The sequence below is a fragment of the Dreissena polymorpha genome, chromosome 8 (genome assembly GCF_020536995.1).
Source record: "Dreissena polymorpha isolate Duluth1 chromosome 8, UMN_Dpol_1.0, whole genome shotgun sequence".
Lineage (NCBI taxonomy): Eukaryota > Metazoa > Mollusca > Bivalvia > Myida > Dreissenidae > Dreissena > Dreissena polymorpha.
This window is the reverse complement of record NC_068362.1, coordinates 90,590,495-90,611,966: the sequence shown is the minus strand read 5'-3', so window position 1 is coordinate 90,611,966 and position 21,472 is coordinate 90,590,495. Positions and strand designations below refer to the sequence as shown.

Genomic DNA, 21,472 nt, shown 5'->3' with positions numbered 1-21,472 from the left:
TCATTTTCATTTACTTGATTACGCAATTTATGGCGTATCTAGTGTGCCTTTATTTCTCAGAGGAAACAAACCATCTAGTTTGACTCAGGATTTGAGGACAGCAATGTTGACGTGGTGGTTTTAACAGTTTTTTCTTTATAAATAAGTATCGAACGAATCTTAAACGTATTTCGGATTGTGTGTGTGTAATTAATAATTGTTATCTTCGAAAGGAATAAAATGATAACGATTTCGTAAATCGGGTTTTTGGTCAGAGTGGTTAGCATTTGATACAAACGCTATCAAAAATTAGTGTGGTTTAAAATACATTTCGATAATAGGGATGGACAAACAGAAAATGGATTTCGAGAAAGGGATGGAAGGACAGAAAATGGAAGTGTATATCATTGTAAATTTATTGTTATAAGCAATGGATTAAAGTTGTCATTAAGGTAAATAAAATTTATTTTTTGTTTTGCTGCTGCATTTATTTGTTCATTTTTTTACCAAGAAAAATATCACATTCTCGATTCGTTTTTTATTTCTTCTCATATTTTTAATAGGAAAGTATTAAAAGGAACAGTTTAAAGTGGGACTATTTTTTACGTGACACAATCGGTAGTTATTCGGTCGTCAAGAATGTTGTGTACTTGTATGTAGGAGGCCCGACAAAAAATAATTATTGTTATGTCAATTAATCATTTGTCTTTGATAAAATGTGTTAACGGCATGAAGCAGGATAAATCTAATCCATGGTTGGTGCCGAGATGGAGAAAGTTCATCCGGTTCGGCCCGAAATTTTTTTTTTCTAAGTTCACCGGATAAACTTTCTCCATCTCGGCATCAATCATGTATTCTCTACACCTACCCCTAGCTTATCAGTACCCTAATCACCTCTGAATGCCTGACAGATAATTATCTGTTTATTGTTAGTGACATAAACTAGGATACTGATTATATGACACATGTTAGGCATTTAATTATTTAATGCAAATTCGAAAGTGAATATGGTAACATATGAAAATTTCAAAATCTGGCATAACTACTCATATAAAAAATAATGGGTTATTTCCAAATAAGGTATCCAATACCATTATTTTTTATGTATACACATTTACAAATAAAAAATTTTCTAACAAATAAAAACAATCATATATGATATTTTAACATAAAACAAAATCAATTATTTAAAGGCAAACAAATAATAACAAGATAGTGTTTATAATAAAAACAAAGTTCATAATATATACTTAGCAAGGTTATGTTTAGATTGCAAGTAATTTATGAACTAAACAAAACAATAAAGCAAAAATCTGAGAACATCTTAATATGCTTATATTAAAGCTTTATAAAAATTGAATATACTACAAAACTATCATTGAACAACAACAACAACATAAGTTACCATTACTCTAAATTTATTTTTATTTCATCTTAGTTTAATATGTTTTGACCAAACATGGCTAAGCAATATATATATATATATATATATATATATATATATATATATATATATATATATATTGAAATATATCAGAAACGCGTTCCAATGTGTTATATTAATCTTTTTCCGACCGTTGTATTTGACAAACAAACTGATGTCAATAGACTAAGTATAGGCCATGTCGATTGTCTTTATAAACGCACTTTTTACATTATTTCTATGACATACAATTTCAAATTTCACTATAGCGTGTCATGTTAAATTATTTACTTGATGTTAGTTAAAATTTATAAGCAATCCAATTCATTTTCTTTCTTGTTTATAAGCATATTATTAATACAGTAAGGAATTGCATGCCTATATCGTTGTATGTCAACCAACAACAGACGCTTATGTGAATTAAGTACCTTTCTAGTTGCTCTCCTTTCATCTACGTTCAGAGATAAATATAATCTATACTCAAACTTGTACACAAGACGAACTATTTGGAATCTTCGGTTTGTATTGTTTTGTAAGGTATTGAACTTGTAGGATAAAATGTGTATTTTGAGCCGGTTGACAATTTCTTGTTTTACTAAAGATTAGTTTAATAAACATGTTTCCAAATGAATAACAATTTGTATATTACTCACAGAGGACTAGACAAACACATACATGCACTCTATCAAGTACATACAAATCAATGACAAAACCGATTCATTCAACTGAAACAACCTATAAGTAATTTAAGGTAGGTCAGCGACTATGATTTATCATGAAATCCAACACTCTTTTGCAAAATGTAATTCAATGAACTTTCAGAGCATTGCAGCAAGTGTATGTTCTATGTTGGTGCTATTATGGTTTGTGGAAAAGCGCCAATGCTATTTGCATAAACTAGTTTGTTTGTAAAAAGTATTTATTTGGTATTGTATTCCTTATATGTAATTTCGATTAACTAAATAAATAGTGTTTGAACCAATATAAACCAGTGAATGTTAATTGAAACTCATCTTCCACATTACATACGATTAGGCCGAGTATGATTCCTCATTAAATATTAGTTTAATTACCACGTGCCTTTGAAAACATGGTTAGGTATAAGTTCTAATTATCCAAAATTATCTTAAGTCACGATATAGCAAATGTGTGCGATGACATTAATTTGTGATCTTAATACAGGTAAGGGAATCTTTTACAATATAACATTTGAATAAACTCAATTTTATAGTTTCATTACAAATTGGCTCCCTATTTGTATAATACAAGGATATACGTACGGATCTTAACGCGTTAGAACTTGATAGTATCATTTAGCTGTGTACCAGTATGTATTACTGCTGTATTACTTTTGGAACACAATTATATAATAATATGTCAACAATAGAATGAAAAGTAAAAAATGTGTTACAAGTGTCTTACAAAGATTTTTTTTCCGTCTGAGAAATACTTCCTAACAATTTCGATTCAAAGTCATTTTTACTTTAACTGTGTAATAATTTAACTGTCTTCTACCCCAAAGGTTATTGTTTGCTTTATGTATTTGTTAACTGTTTGCATCCTTTCGAAATATGAGAACTATCCACATCAATTTCTCTATTTTCTAACCCCTGGACAGATAAACTCACACTTATCCTAAATCAGCATGAGCACAGCCGCTTCTGGCTTTCTGGTGCTCATGTCCATTAGTATCTCTTTAAATATTTATATAATTTTCCAAGCAATTGCAATCCGTTGGATAATATTTACGCCAGCCATTAAACGAAATAATTTAGTAATATGCGAAGACATATATCTGTTTGCTAGAGTCGTAGGAATAGGGCTGCCATCTCTCCAACATAGCCGATCTTAATGTCGACAATCATATAGACAACTGGGAGAGCCTTATAAATTGTAAAACGTGATACCGTGATTACAAGTGGATACATTCACCAAATATGGGTGTGTATGTGTGAAGTTTATTTAAACACGGTATATGTCTATTATTTCATTTATCACATATTACGTGAGCTGTATTATTTGTAATTATTTTTTTGTTTTGTTTCTGACGTTGAATAAACTATGAACTTAACTTTTTTAAGTATGTACGAAAACGCATTGTTGTATAAGGGAAATTATATATCGAAATAATTAAAGTTGTTGAAAACAGGAATATAATAGATTGCATATGTATTTTTTTATAATCTTACTTCGTTGGAATATGTGTTGTAATGGCGTTAATGGCATTTATACGCAAACATGTGTGCACTAAATGAGTGTACATGATAGACGTTATCGACAGTTTACATCGGGTGTTACTTTTTCGGAATAAAACTTAAAAATTGCTATTTATTAATTGTATGATAATTATATGAAATGTTTGATACAACTTGATCAAACATTGCGAATGATTAAATAAAATAATTCAAAATTAAACATAATCATATTTAACATTGTTTATGGAATATTGGTTTATGGCAATCGAAATTAATACAAACCTGTCGGCATTTTACATCACAGTGACTATCGGCTAAATGTATAACATTTAGCAGTTAAATGATAACATTGGTTATATGTATTATATGAACTGTTATTTAATGTGAAATTCGTTTCAATAATGTAAATATATGTTAATGATTGAAAGTAAAATGACAATAACATGGCTTATTTTGAAATTTGGTAACCCATATCGGATTGTCATCACAATGTTTTGCATTGAAAATTCCGCGACGGAACCCACAATTTGGTTCACTTATTGTGTTGTTTCTTATTGTATACTGCTGGTCGGTTTGTAAATGACCATGTGGCATGTATGAGAACCGTGTACTGGTTATACCCGAGCTGGCTTTATTGTGAAGCTTCATCAGCACTTCGTGTTTTTTTACCGTTTGTTAGGGTATCTAGATTGCGAAATGCATTAAGATGAGTAAAAATCACTTAACTTGCCTAATGATCATAAGCATCATTTTAGTAATCATACAAAAAAACACCATACTGCATCGGTTTTATATTCCGAAAACTGTTTCTTCACTGATATATTGTACTAGATGTGTTGTATGCATTACAGTTAATCATTTTATTCCTAACCAGTGTCATTTTCTGATATTAATACATGTTGCAGTATTTTGCTATAGATTTTATTATCGGGGTTTACCCTGTTTACATACTTTGCTAAGTTGTATGTGCCTAATATTTATATGCAGATATATATTCACGTGTGATACTTATGACTGCGTAAAGAGCTCTTTCAATGACGAAGATCGTGTTAATGTAAATTCCTCCAACACCTTTTTATAGTATGGACAATAAAATGTTTGTGTTATTGTGCTATGTCATAGAAATGTGAGCGGTCATTCCAAGAGCACTGGAGAAACCCCTATGTTGTGTTGCACTCAGCACATTTGCCTATTGTTTACTTTTGAAAATACGTTTGGTCTGAGACATTTTAAATTAGTCTAGTACAGTAGCGTCCAAAAGAAAATATTCAAATTACAATAACTATGTAAATATTGCTTAAAAAGTAAAATAGCTTTTACTCTGCACTACGCCAATCAATACTTTTCAATTTTATAAGCTTAGAAGAAATAAACAGGATGCTATAACGATCTGCACAGAAGAATAAACAAATGTAAATACATCCTTAAACGCTGTTCAAAGATGTATGGTTCTTGCACTCTCAATTTAAAGGAATAATGAACGTCCATAAACATTAGTAGGAGAGAAGTTCTAATGAACCGATGCTAATATAGCATGTACGGAAAGTGAACGATAGCTTGTAACATACAGGACGATAATACAATTTGTAAAAATTCTTCAGTTCTTTTTAGAGGAATAGCAATAAAAGGGTGTAACTATCGAACTTTACGGAGAAGCTGTCTAGATTAGAGACAGGAATTATGACTCTCAAGAAATGGTTTCAATTGAGCACGAGAGCAATTCTCTACAGCCGCTCTTATTTTATGCATAGCAATGAACCAACTTCCTCTGCAATACAATACTTTGTATGCAACACAACGCTAAAAATCACACTAATTGACTATTTGCGTACTTGTAGACAATGCTGTGGAGTCGTATGTCCTGGCCATGAGATTGATAATGTTTCTTTCCAGGAAGCTTTGATCTAAATATATAACCAGTTATCTTGTTTTTACAGCAATATTTCGCCCCTTTGGTGCAAAAAGGTACCATGTGCCTTCTTATTTAAATTACACATGGTTCATTGTTGCACATGTGGGACAATTCGTTCTTGACTTGCCTTAGATTTTCATTAAAACGAATATTCGGTGTATTATACCAAACTATTATATTTAACGTATTATTTCAGGATTACACTATTTTAACATATATACATCGCATGCATGTTTCGCATTGTGTCGTTAAAACCGAAAATCTGTTACAAATTAAATGCTATAACTTAATTTTGTTAAAACAAAATAATTGAGCTATTTCGTTAATAGTTTAAGTTGGCGTAGTTGAACTTACAAATAAGCGAAAACGAAGTAATTTCCCATTGCTTAATTATATTAAACATAATGTAATGTATACTATTCAACATTTCAAATGTATGCATGTATGAATGTATAAATGGATGATAGAAAAAAGACAACAGCTGGAAAGAAACGTATTCACATAATTAAGACGTTCCATTTTAAAAAGACTCTTATTACTTTTCATGACACCCTATTACTAGAAAAAATAAACTCTAGTCCGGCAGAAAATTACATATACCCGACATTGAAGTTTATATTAAAAGCGTAAGTGTTTTTTGATGGGGGACATGGTCCTGATGAAGAATTAAAATGATGCCGGGCTGGTATCTTTGAGGGTTTTGAGAAATCCAAGATGGCGTTTAAGATGGCTGCCATTTTCAGCTTTTTAACGTAAGTGGTGATAATGATTTTATCCTGATTTTGGATCTTTTCAGCCCCGAATTGAATATTGTTATGCTGTTTAATGTTTTGGAAGTGAATAAATCGAAATAAAATTCCAAATTAAACGCAAAATGGCTGCCATTACGGTCGCTTATTCAAATAATTTAAGTTAAAATTCGATTCCACAGCGTTGAATAGGAATTTCATGCTCTTGTAACTGAACTTTTTGTATTTTAGAATGCATTTTGTAAATAACATTCAATATCAGCAACTTTAATCCCTTAAAAGTATTATTTTACATAAACATGAAGAGATTACAGACATGGAAACTAAGAAACCATAATTAACATACACATGTACTGCATTATGTTCAATGTGCGAACATCATGAACACATATTTATTAAGCGCAAATGATTTACACCCGTTTAATTAACATTTGGTAAGCATAGACTGCACAAATACATTTATAATAAATATTAATTATGTTCCTAATATATTAAATTACAGTTTACACACGTTACTTCCCTTTGATAAGTGAACGTGTTTAAAGATTACTCCCCTTGTTATTGCTATCACCATTATTTGTTCAGTCGAAATATGTTTCAGTCGAAAAAATATGGGTTAATGTTTCTTCAGCTCATTTAGCAAATGCAGTGTCACAGGTAAGTAAAAAAAAACATCATTTATTATACATGTGTTTATACTTTGCAAAGTTGGAGCTCATGTGCGTTGCGTGAATTAAGTAAATTAAAGCGATTTGTTTGTATATGCAAAACAAAATGAGTCTGTATGAAGATGCATGCACATAAAATAAAAACACATTTATTTAAGATGTTAGTTTATGCATGTAGAATCACAAGTTGAAGCAGTAAAATAAGTAATTTTATGAGGAAAAAGTAAATATAGACAACTATTGTGAAATTTTACTAACGCAGTTCATACTGTTTGACATTTAACGGTATTCATTCTGTTTTGAAAAACCCACATCGCGGTTAGATTTCTCTAAAATTAAATATTTACGGTGGATGCAGTCTGACGGTTAATTGTCATATTCCACGCGCAGAGTACTACGTCTCGGTGGAATTCACTTCCTGATGAGTTTTGGTTGGTCAGTGGAAACGCTTATGGCAAATAGTGGGTTGGAAGAACTGCTTGAGTCAACATTTGCTGGAGTCTCCAAACTCTTAAATGGGAAGAAATATCCAAAAAATGTACGGGCATTACGAATTGTGACAGAGGAATTGTTGCGCAAGGTATTCACAGAAAATAATTTTCAGACATCTGACGATCAAGAAATGTATATTAACAACACAGCATCTGTTAGGCGTACGTCTAAATTGTGGGATGGTTGTTTGTTTAAGGCAGTATTTCTTATAATGATGTATGTTCGGGCAGACAGAAAAGGTGATTGATCGCTGCACTTGACATCAGTTAAGCTAATGTTACTCTACTTCTTTGCCGCTCCAAACCCAAACTACGCGAGATATGGCCTCTATTACCTGAGGTCAGTGGAGAAAATGCCTGAAAGCGCACAAAAATGTTCTAAAAGGGTGAGCATGTCATGAGACATGTTCCGGGGGTATGGAATGCCATATGGAGCGACATGTTTATAGAAACAACTTCTATGAGATATGGCCATGGCAAAAAGGGAATTATAGGTTCAACACTTAAACCTTAAACTGTCAAGGTTTGTAGTTTGTGTCTGCATATTTGCAGCAGGTTGGAATAAGATCTGAGAGAAATAAGCAGTGCCAATTTAGTAGACACTTATGAGCAACACAAAGAAGAAAAGCGGGGGAGAATTGATGCAGATGCAAAAGATAAAGCAATTATTCGAAAAAGTTGACAGAATGTATTGATCCGTTTGATCCAAGCAAGCATCCACACAGTCAAGTGAACATTGTAACTGGAACAATAGCACCACCGTTTGCTATTGTTGATCAAGCAATAGATATTATAGATACTAGTAAAGCCCAAATGATTGAAATCGAAAACTCATGGCAGGACAATTTTAATGGGTCAATATCTAAAAAGCTTGAGACCTAAGTTGTGTCTAGAAAGCACATTAGGGTTGCAGTCACCAAAGTGTATGACATCAACCTGATTTATTCAAGAGTGATTGGCTTACAAACTAGTTCTAGGGAAATTGACATTAAACATATACTAAACCATGAATTGACTCCAGTACCTACTGTTATGTTTACTGAAATTGGTGAACTCAGAATAGGAACAACCAAATATATGCTAAAGAATCAATTAAAAGTAGAAGTGTCTGAGCGGCACATTGAAAGCCAGATCACATGTTCAGTAATTGATTGTTTTGCTGTCCTGTATGTCATTCACTGGCCCTTAGACGGAAAGATTCGTGACTATATTGACAACTTTAAATCTTATATTAGACACATTCTGAATAAATGTGATGTCTACTTAGTGTTTGACCGATACATGGAGTTAAGCACCAAGAGTGTGGCGAGGTCAGGGAGACAATCGTATGTTTGAAGGGTGTACAAACTAACGGATGACATGGCATTACCAACACAGCTGATCTCTCTGATTTGTAAAGAAGTATGCACACATAAAGAATTTCACCACCGGTGCACTCAAACACACAAAGTAGTCGTTACAGGAGATCATGATACGCCCACTGAAATATATAGATGTGTCATAATCAAGTTAGCTGATTTAAAAACAACCCACGAAGAAGCTGACGTTATTATGATAAGGCAAATGGTTGATGCTGTAGAATCAGATTGCACTGGCATTTCTGTGTTATCTAATGATACAGACGTGTTTATTTTGTTACATAACTATGTTGTTCTTAAACTTTCATTATTGGTCATCATTGAGTCACCGGTGAAAGAAAGAGCAGTTATAGACATTCGCACAACTGCCCAAAAGTATATAAATATCGCGACCGACTTGCTGTCTGCTCACGCTATATCTTGATGCAACACTGTGACTGGATATTTTGGTATTGGTTAGGGTACAGTTATTAAGATGCTGAACACAGGCAAGTCCATCAGACTGTTAGGCGATATGACAGCTTGTATGAAAGAAGTTGTGAAGGAAGCGACCAAATTTGTCTCAGCATGATATGGAAAGCCTGATACATAGGAACTTATATTATAAGAGTAGGCAAGTCGGGTAAGGCTATGCCATTGCTAGCAAGCTTGCCGCCAACCACGGAAGCATTCTATGAAAATGTGAAACGTGCTCACATACATCAAAACGCATTAGATGCATACCTACCAAATCTGGATCCATGTGATTATGGTTGGCAAAAGGACGAGGTGTCAAACACCTTTTTACCCATTACAATAGCATCAAATGTTGCTTTAGCTCCACTTAATGTGCTTAAAATGATAAAATGTGGATGTATAAGCGATAGCCCGTTATATAACTTACTGTGTCGATTATAAAAGATAATATGTATAATGTTATTGTTGGTATAAAAAAAAACAAACATGAGAACTGAACTAATATTTACATGAGAAAATCATGTTAGTTTAACAACTCACAACATGAGCTTAACTAGTATGCATAATACTTTATACCAAGATGTTTGAAAAATGTGATTAGATCATGACCTTGACGAACAAAGGTTGAATAATACGTATTATGGTGTTTCAATTGAAACATAATGTGCTTTATAACATTTATGAGAACGGTGTTTTTTCATCACACAAACCAAACCTTTTACAAAATTGCTGATTCTGTACACAAAGATTATGTAACTCTTCTCCAATGGTCAGGAGTAGGCCGATATGTTCTTGTTTTATTATACTCTACATATGTTTTATTAAAATTCATTTTTCGAACCATTATTAAACAGTTAATTGCTAACACATTGTATTATTTTTCAATATTCAGTATTCGTATGAGAAGAATTGAATATCTTATTCTTCAATACATTTTATCTTGGTTTAAGGAGCAATTTTTGAGCCGCCATTTTGATTCTGGCAGCCTTTTTGGACGCCATTTTCATTTTAGTTTATATAACACACGTTTGCACGTCTTTGTTCATAATAAACATGTAAAAGAATTTAAAAAAATTATAATACATAAAATACTGTATATTTATATTTTTAAACAAATAAGACTGAAAATTGCCGCCATCTTGGACGCCAACTTGAGTTTCTAAAAACCATCAAAGATACCAGCCCGGCATCATTTGGATTCTTCATCAGTAACATGTACTTTAACAAAAAACACTTAAACATTTACTATACACCTTAATGGTTGGTTAAGTGAAAAATTGCCACTTTTTTGTCGGACTACTCGATTCAATATAGTAATTATGCTTTAAATTAAACAGCTTGTTATAGAAACGTTATATATGAATTTAAGCTACCAATCAACAACATGTGGTTTTTATTATAATGTCTTGTATAATCCAAATCCACTAGTTGTTTAATTGTTAAAGTCACTTCATACACGTTAAGTGATCAGCATCAAGACATATCGTGTAAACTTGAGCTTCGCTCTGCGAAACGATGGTTTAATGCATGTTCGTTAAGCCCATTTAAGCCCGCACACGCTTTTCAAGGACGATACTTTCTGGCTTAAATGGACTGATGAGACTTTCCCTACACAAAACATTCCATCTAATCGAAAAATGTCGTCCCTGCACATGCTTACTTGTGACGACACTAAACGCGCATGCATTAAGCCAAGCTTTCCCAAAACGCGGCTCCAATTATCATTGTGTTGCAGGTGTTTAACCATTATCCTTCACTCATCTGCTGCATTATTTAAAAAAACACTACCTACTTGTTCAGTAGTTTCAATCTCCTTTCGCTTCTTACACACGAAATATATATGCGTTACCGTTTGATGTAATGTCTTACGCTTTTGTCTTTTTTTCCGAACTGCAAATGAATATTTTTCAAATCAATGTTTTGGATGATGGATGATTAATTTCACTTCCGCGTTTACGTGTATGCTACTTTTCTCTGAAAGTTTTTTTAATGCGTGAGAAATACTCTAAAAAAATATTCCCGAAGCAGTATCGATCAATAGCTACAATAAAACAGATATAAATATACTTAGAAAAGCATACACAGTAATGGTTGACTGACACTTTATTAATCCCGCTGATGATTATTACTTGGTTTTTGTATTTAAGAGGCATATCAAATCATGATAGTACTTGTTTATGTATGAAAAGCGGCGCATCCATCTTACATAGCAACAGCTGTTTCCCAGACGAAACAGAAGTATCTTATTATATTAATGTTTAACCACCATCTTAATAAGTATCATTTACCTTGCTTGACAAGATGCACATTTTACTTTTTATTCATTTCTTCAGCCACAACAATGTGTTTGTTGGAAAACTGAAAAACATGCTTAGTCAGCACGCGATTACATATCCACATACCGAGTTGTATTTACCTAACAAATGTAGTTTTTGAAGAGGCCACACGATTCTTATTTGATATTGAATATAAAGTACTAAAATTGTTATTAAACAGTACAACCAATTTTAAGTGCATATTCCCCATATTGTCATGTATCAACCGTCTGAGATTCCACACACCAGCTTAAGTTATCTTTAAGAAATCGCAGAATCTGCAATTTTCTTAAAGCAAATGGGCGGACGCCAAAAATCTGATATAACGTGAAAAGTTCACATATGTCTATCTACGCGATTACCAAGTTTTATTAACCTATTTATTGAAGGTTTAGATTCGGACATAAACGAACGGATTGAAACACGGACCGAACAGGTGCAAACAGGTTATATCGGTCAGAACTTTAATATTGTGCTTGTGTCAATCGAATACTAAATGAGATGCAAAGCCATTCATATTATAACCAAATTTAGAGAAAAAAATGATTTGATTCATTCGATGTCACATATTTAAATATGACAAATATCCGTATATTAAGATAGAAATTCGGTCAATTTTATAAATGCAATATACACTTGTTTTATAGCGCCTTTTTTCGGCGTGATACGGTGCTAAAATATATGCCCGAAAAAATTAAGAGGGCTGTAAAAGGACGCTTTTTGTATGGATAAGACACAGTACAAAAATGTAAAAGCGATGTTTGATGGGCGAGCTACCAGTGCTTTCCGATAATAGTTTCGCAGTTTAACGTAAACAGTTGGAGTAGCTTTCTGTCTTAAGCGCGGTCGGTTTGATAGTTTATCGGACGTTGGATTACTTCTACAATGGGTATGCAATCTATTTACCATTTATTCCAGTGAATGCATTTGTATTTATTAGCATGCGATATGAGAGTATGAAATTATTGGTCAAATGAACCCTTTTCACTTTGTTTAAATTTCAAGCTATGTATCTTGCAAAAGAAAGAAATAAATGTATGATGTATTTTAAAGGGCGGCAATAGTGATTTGAAGCAAAACAATGACTGTGAAAAATGTATCCATGTGCGATGTGTGGATGCGTAACATATCAATGCACTTAAACAGAACAGATAGAGCAAACACGGAATGCAGTATGTCACGCATTTATGTCAAACTGAGAGTATATGAAATATATATTCACATAAAGTATCCTGCTGAAATACAAAACACTCGTGTATTGTGTATTTCTTTTTAACCTTGGATAACCCATGAACGTGCAATCACTTATTTACAATGGGTCCTTTGTTTTTTGCCAAAGAGATGGCAAGCAGAAGAGACAGTAGTGAGATACAAGGAATCCGGGTGCGATACCCTAGCTCTTTTCGAAAAGATCCCTTTTTTCTTTTACGTACTCAGTTTATAGCACCGATACACGCGAGACTTAACTGGGCTTCATACAAGAACATCTCTAGTTGTGTGGGAAAACCTTGAAGCATTTCTGAAATTTCCATTGTCCCGGCCAGGAATTGAACCAGGGACCTCTGAAATGGTAGACCAGTGTGTTACCACTCGACCACCTTGCCACCAAAGAAAAACTTGGCCATACTCAATCAGCTTTGCAATTATTAATTATTCATAGACGATGTATAACATGATGCAAGGTGTTGGTTTTCCAAATGAGATACACTCACACTTTTCATAAAGACTGCACTAACAACATAATTATTTATCTGAAAAAAACACGTGTTTTTTAGATGTAAGTAGTATTCATTAATCTGCCAATGTGTGCAGTGTCCAGTAAATAACATTCAAATGATTTTTAAAACATTATCTGAACCCATATCCTGCCTTTAAAGATGCCAGTAAACGTCATAAGCAATTTATAACAATATTCATGTAAGTAATCATGTTACGCATAATGATAGTCTTCTCCGTATTTCCGTAGACATATCCATATGGAAATGTGGATAAGTAAATGCATCAACACAGACATATAAAATCACACTTTCCCGTTTACTGTTACACTATTCGAATTATTGCATACAGCTTTCCAAACTATGCCTCATTTTTTGTATTGTGCATGAACTGTTATATTTCGTTTGTAGATATTGTCATTGAAACTAGTTATCATATTTATATGATATAAGTATTTTCTTAATTTCTGTATTATGCTTTTGCCATATTCTTATTAATATAAAAATTACTTTAGAAATAAAACTAGGTCACGGGGTCACTTAGTGCGTTTTACACATTCAGCATGGTGTTTACTATTTCAAGTACTTTCCATCCGCTATTCATGAGGGATTATTCGTCACGTCTGTGACAAAGCTCTAGTTATTTTTGTATTAATTTTTCTACGCGGTTAGCAACATAAATATCCATATTTAGTGGTATAAAGATGTCTGCGGTGTGCTATATTTTGTCAAGTGTATTTTTTTTAAGCGGTTGGCTAAATATGTAATTTTGAGCGGCTTTAAATAAATGTAAGTCCCAACTGCTTTTAATCGATCGTGTCGAGTAAATGACCCCCAGTTTATATAACTATTCATGTTCACCTTGGGTCGTGTATGTACTGTTTAGTTTTGCAATTATTCATCTGATGTATAAAATGCCATCACAAGTTGAAATACACGAGTCCATCATATTGTTCCTAGAGTTGGAATAAAGTAATTTTACAAAGTTTCCAGTTGATGTGTGTAAATACCATGCTGGTAAAAACGTAGAATTGAAGCATCTCAAATTATGCGCTGATCGATAAGAACGTTTCTACCATCTTGTCATGGCGTTGGTTTTCGTGCTTTGTACTACAACAATGAGCGTCTACAAAGAATTATCCGCATCTCCTACACAGAGCAAAGACCAACGAGTACGTCCGAAACATGAATGCAACACTTGTTGGTCCACAAGAGCCCCTATTGGCGACCGTCAAACGACGAAAGCTGGCTGGACACGTCACAAGTCACGACTGTCAGTGCAAGACTGTTATCAATGGCATGCTAGAGGGAGGTCGACGTCGAGGCCGTCAGAAGCAAAGCTATACTATATGGAGTATGTTAAAGAGTGGATATCACGTCCCATGGATGAATTACTCTCTGAAGAACACAGCAGGCCTGACCTTAGAATGATTTCTGTATCGTCGTCCCTCATCGCCCCACCCCGAAAGGCAAAACATCGTTTTACTGATATTTTAGAAGTAATTGAGCGACTTGAAAATGAAGCTTTTATAATATGTGTTGATTTGTATTTAGTTTTCGATCCTGAGCCAGATTACTAAAATTAAAAAAAGGCAATTAACCCTTAACCTCGAAAGAAAGTCTCAGAATTAATTAAATCTTACAATCTTGTAGATGCCTACCGACAACATAACCATTTGAAACAAAGATTCAATTGGCGTAGAATAAATCCAAATAAATTTCTTGCAACACTCAATCCTTACTTTAAACTTAACTTGAAGAAGCTTTTCTCACACACCAGGTCTTTGGAGACATAATAATTCTCTACTGTCAGATAGTGTGTATGTACAAGATATACACAAACAAATGATGCTATTAAACTTCAATTCACATTTACCATTCAAAATTATAAATATATAAATGAAATTCAGTAAAATAAGTTAAAATGTGGTATAAGTAATAACATTATTTAAGAAAATCTGCTTATGGAATATCGGGGAAAATCTATATCATATGGGTCTTATAAAAAAGGGAATACAAATTATAGAAAGCAACAAGAATTAAAGAGTTAAAGACAACTGTTCAGATAAAACATTTACACAATATTCAATTTGAAAACTGAAATAAATAGTATTCATATTTGAAAGATCAAAGGATACATGATAAGATCCAAATTTCAATGGGATTGATAAGGAGAAAAAACAACAAATATTTTTGCAGCCTAGATAAAACATGCAGTGGGAAAAACACTTAATAAACTAAACACTAAGATAGTAGTAAATAACTGACCAAACAGGTATCCTCAATTTAAGAGCATCTTATAATCAATCTCTGTATAAGCAACAAATAATTGTAGTAAAGAGGAATTTAATAACTATGTAAATAGAATGAATTGCCCAAAATTAAACCAGAGGGAGTCCTTTTCAACTGAAGATAGCATGACTATTGACGAAGCTGCAACAGTCTTAAAACATATGTCAAATAATAAAATCCCAGGCAGTTTTGGCTTCAGTTGAGATTTGTATAAATTGTTCTGGGTAAAACTGGTACGTTTTGTTTTCTATAACACACACTCGAGGTATCATAACATGTATTCTAAATGGTGATAAATCGAGGCTTTACATACGAGGCTGGCGCCCATTTACTCTTTGAAATACAGTTTATAAAATCGCTCTTGGAGTAAATGCTTACAAATGTACACTATTTATGGACAATTTAATTCATAACGATCAAACGGGGCTTATTTAAGAGAGAAACATAGGAGAAAAATTAAGGATAGTTTTGATGTTATGCACTATACTGAGAAAATGACATCCTTGGATTACTTCTTTTAATTCATTTATAAAGGCATACGATTCGTTGACCTGGTCCTTTGTAGGACATACACTGTCCTTCTTTAATTTCGGTCCAGAGTTGAAGCGTCTTGTGCATAAATTGTCCCAGTTTTCTGATGATACTACTTTTGTATAAGACGGTACGGAACAATCCTAAAATGAAACACTGACTGTAATACAGAATTTTGCAAATATTTCAGGTGTAAATTAAAATTTTGATTAACATTTGTGTATGGATTGGCAAGCACACATATAGTACCTATACCATGAAAACGAGATGTAAATACAATTGGATACAACACTGATTTAAATTGATTGCAATTAATTTCCATGATGACCTGTCCAAAGTAATGTTAAACATAAATAACATGAAATAAATGTTAAAATGAAAATATTTTCAACAATTGGAAAAGAGGAATGTTAACACCAATCGTAAAGAGTGTAATTGTGAAAACAGTCACTGTGCCATTATCAAATCTCCTGTTCATATAATTGCCCAACCAACCTTATAAACATTGTAAATGCAATAACGTCTTCTATTCTCAATTTTGTTTGGGATGGGCATATTTAAATAAAGTTTAATACAACCGTTTAGGAATATAGTGAAGGAGGTTTTTAAAAAAGATAAATGTGAATGCATTTCAAGCATTTAAACTTACCTTCACAATTCAATCTTTCTTAGGAATTGGATAGATATTAAACAACTGTATTTTGATGTTAATATACTTTTTAATTGCAGTTATCATTATGCATTAAATATATCGAACGCACTCTCGAACTCTTTTTGGATGGATGTTTAAAAAAGCTTTTCACTTTACTGTGGCAAATAAGAATTCAACACAGTCAAAATAATTATCCTCTTTTTTATAATCAAAATATATTGATAAGAAATATAAGTTGTATATATGTTTTAGTTTGTACGAACACAAAATTACACGCGATTGTGTAACACCAAAAGTGTTAACCTAAGTCAATGATGTAGACATGTATGTAGTTTAAAAAGTGAAGCTTTCTTTTCAATCTATACTACGTAATTTAAATTAATAGCTATATTGACTTCAAGCATGTATTGTCTTGTACTATTATGTTATGTTATCTCATTTAAAGATATTCCCTTGCTTGAAACTCATTTTTATTACACGATTAATATCACGACCCTAAGGAGTATAATGTATACAGGAAATTTACACGCATGTGTTTTTATAGAATACTTAAAAATTAGTGATTTTTTAAACAAATAAACTTAGATGTGTTTCAAACAAAATTAGTTGTGAATAACCGATGCATTATAATCATAACATTCATGATCTTCATAAATTACTTCATAATGAGTTACAACAGCCGCAAATCTAGTGTAGCGGACGTCATCACCATAATCATCATCATCATCATCATCATCATCATCATCATCATCATCATCATCATCATCATCATCATCATCGTCGTCATCATCATGGTTTTTATTATTAGCATCGTTATCATTCCCATCGTCAAAATCAGTATAAGTTACCAAATCAATAATGCGATATCCGTACGTTCAAACTGACAACCAATCAAACGTAATTCCCGCTCTAGTCTTTATAATAGTCACCTTTCCATGCGATCAATATTTCTCGGAGAGAGTGGAAAAATGTTCACCCTTTTCTGTGAATTTCAACGCCTGAAAATACCGTGAATATTTCAATTAGCCTATTTGCACAGACACATAGGAATCTCGCTCATTATTTGGAATATTGGTATTTCTATACGACTACGAAAAAGAGAGCACCATGCATCGATTTGTGAGGAAATCAACTTTTAATTTTGTAGCTTCAATATGTTTCAAATTGTATCTCAGGTGTCAGATTTTATTTGTAATTGTATTTCACTTCCCAATCTCCTCCAAACTGAGTCGCATAAATAATAAAATATTTGATTATAATTCTTACATATTCAATTGTGTATTAATAGTTACCTTATGTAATAAGGAATATATACATATATACAATACATAATATGTAAATGTGTACACTAACAATTAAGATGATATAGTATGTTCAATGTCGAGTAAGGTTTTATAACAAACGTGTCGGTTAATTGTTTAAGAGAGAAAAAAAGATTAATGTTGCCGTAGTGTTATGGAAATGGGGTCCACCTAGCGACCGGAAGGTCACGATTTCGATCCCCACAATGGGAAAGTTTGTTAGATATTCCCAAAAGACACAAAGAACTGGTTCTAGGAACAGGAAAAGGACTCGATGGTCTTTTCATAAAACTGAGACTTTCGATGCAATCGAGTTAGAATAAATAGGTTTAAATTAAAAAGAAACAACGTAGAATATATATGTTTACAACGTATTGGAATTAAGGTTACCAAAAAGACATATATTAGTTAAACGGCGGGATATAATGCGACATAGATTGTGATGTAGTGATGCATGATGTCTTATTAGAAGGATATTTCAGAGTTGAAATATATCTAGAGCATACAACGATATCGTCTGTACATGCCTTTTATTACCAGCACATGTGATACTTGACAAAAGAGGATAGAAAGAAACAGAATATATCTTTATTTGTTTCACATGTCATATAATATATTGTGCTTTGTCTACGTAATTTGCTTGGCTCATAGTTTATACGTTTTGTTGTACACAAAGTATTATGAAATTATCTACCATCGAGCAAATGCCTCTCCAAGCGCGTATACTCTATGATCGACTAGTGGCGCAAACATATTCGATTAGTTTAATCGATGTATCTTAATAATAACGAATGTATATTACCTGAATGTTACACCTCATAATGTTACATTCTAAAATGTGCAAACAATATTTCGCTATATCATATAGATGAATAAACTTGAAATTAATTGGTTTCTTCTACACGATACCTTAACTAAAACAAAACTTACAAAGAAAAAAACTAATTTATCCCCTGATAATGCATCTGATCTCTACTTTTTAAACATCCTTTATAATTCAAATATACACAGGAACCACGACCGGGGCTAGAGTATTTTGCACCATAGGCGAACCTTTCGCACTGCTCACCAACCCATACTAACGGCAACGTATTGTCAAAATAATATTTACGTTCACAAATAACTGTATGCTGCCGTTTATTTAAATTCTTTTTTACATTCACTAGAATATATACACGTATACTTATATATTATGTAATATCAAAACTTATTTTTTCGCGCTTTTCCTTTAGCAAATGAAGAAACGAGTTCCATCAGTTCAATGTCTCTAGAAATTTCATGACAGAGTAGCTAGTCCAACAGGTCATTCTCGTAGCATGGATTTTCGCATATATGTTTTTATGAGTTTAAGCTTCGAGAAGCTTCGCTGATCACTATCCATAGACACTGGAAGTGTCAAGAGGATTTGCAGACCTATAAGAATGTTTGGGACACTATCGTTTAGATAATTTTTCAATATAACGTTTAGTACATCCTTTTGCGATGTACACCGTTCAACTCGTCTTGAACTGGCGTTCAGTTCACTTCACTACTCAATATCAACTGCACCAATGTCTTTGGAGTCTCAATGTTGCGACGCTTTCTCAATATTCAATCAATGCTCTATAATTTCATTGCTATTTTTATTCTGCAAACTGTAAACATCATAGAGGAAACCAATCACCGAACTAATTTGTTGCATCAAATTGAATCTTTCTTGAACCGATTGTATTGCTGTGTCAATAACAGCGCAGTATTATTTTATTTTGAATTGATCTTTTGGATACTGAAAACGTTTATTGTCATGTCCTCCATTTGCAAATTGTTTCCTGCATACGAATATTTGCTCCGTCGATAAACAGATGTTTACAGGCTGTAAAAGCACTTGACCTTTACAATCTGTAGACGAAAAGTGATGGAATATTTATATCAATAAAGAGTATTTGGGCTGTTTTAACACTTGGTTACATTAAACTTGATGTAACCACGGAGGGTCTGGGGGGATACAAAATGATGTAATATAATGTTAGCTAGTGTGAAAACAGTGTCATGAAACTATAAAAATATTCAAGCCATTCATTAACTAAGGGCGGCATTTTTAATTTGTAGATTTTACGTAGCTCACAGTGCCGAACTACCGCCCCATAAAGTTATATATATATACAATATAATTCTTGCTTTTGTGTTTATATTCAGATTTAACTACATCGTCTTATTGAGAGGATACAATACACTTTTAACATGTGAAACAAAATAAAAGGATTGCGCTTATATTGATTTGAAATGGCTACACGTGAAATAAAATATAAAAATTAACATATTCGTTCAAGATATCATAACATGATTACGTGGTTTTCATTTTAAAATATCTCATTTCGAATAAAAATTAATAATTTCATTTTTGCAAACGTCTACTATACAGTAAATAAAATAAAATTAATCGTTGCAAAGAATCCTACTTATGTTGATCGAAGGTGAGCCCACCATAGTGTAAGCTTCAAGTAAATGGATTTATATTATATAAGCGGAAATATCGTGTAGCATTCGAATAAATATCACACACATGGGTAGTTTCAAGGAGGACGGAAAACAGAACTGACCGACAATATTAATATTTTTCAGCTTCGGGGTTGTTGTGCTGTAAACTCTTTACATCAAAGAATACATAGTTGACAGTGATGTCATTATGAGCAATGCCGTTACATATGTCATGCTTGTATATAATTGTGTAAACCAAAATAGTGATAAAGCGGCGTAATAATTGAGTTTTGACAAGTTTCCAACCACATACAATTTTTAATAGAATATTGACTAAAATTATTGTATTGAATTCCGTTTCTTTACCTTCTCACAACTGTACTAGTTGTGAGAAGGTAAGAACACGGTCGTCAATACAATAATTATAATTTGAGTTATGAAGGATTACGCTTAAATTCCTTTGAATTCGTCTACACGCGACTTACAATGTATATATGGCTAAATGTTAATTGAGGTTAAATGTATATACTCCAACCTACAATTATAATTTTGTCACTCCATTTGTCACCCATCAACTCGGATAAAAACCATTTATGTGTTTATCACTTTCTAGAAGACAGTATGAGTAACAGTAACTGGTCTCTATAGGCAGAGGTGTTGCTATGGCAATGATTTTCACTCATATGCCATTAAATATTTTAACGCTTTTAACACCCATCTTGTGTCTGCAAACCAAGGGTTCTGCTAGGCTATATTCCTCATCGTTCATACGCGCGTATGTAAATTTGACACTCGTTTGAGACTGTTTGGAAATTAAAAAAATATGTGATATATATATATATATATATGTATTATTTTAGAACATCACAATATTGAATGAACATCGAAGCACAAAATTATTTAAACCCAGTATCATTAATGCGTGTGTTTTGTATTTGTGAGTCATGCCTATGACATGAGTGTTGTGACACACTGTTC

At 32.7% G+C, this 21,472-nt stretch overlaps 1 protein-coding gene across 1 annotated transcript in view; it reads left to right on the top strand.

Moving 5' to 3' along the window:
• Positions 1 to 12,409: 12,409 nt before the first annotated feature.
• The window catches only part of LOC127841027 (Kv channel-interacting protein 4-like), a 98,369-nt gene continuing 89,306 nt past the window's right edge, over positions 12,410 to 21,472 (top strand). The window contains exon 1 of the mRNA XM_052369534.1: positions 12,410 to 12,435. Within this exon, the coding sequence (XP_052225494.1) occupies positions 12,432 to 12,435 (4 nt within the window). The 5' untranslated portion in view covers positions 12,410 to 12,431. The remainder of the gene's footprint in view (positions 12,436 to 21,472) is intronic.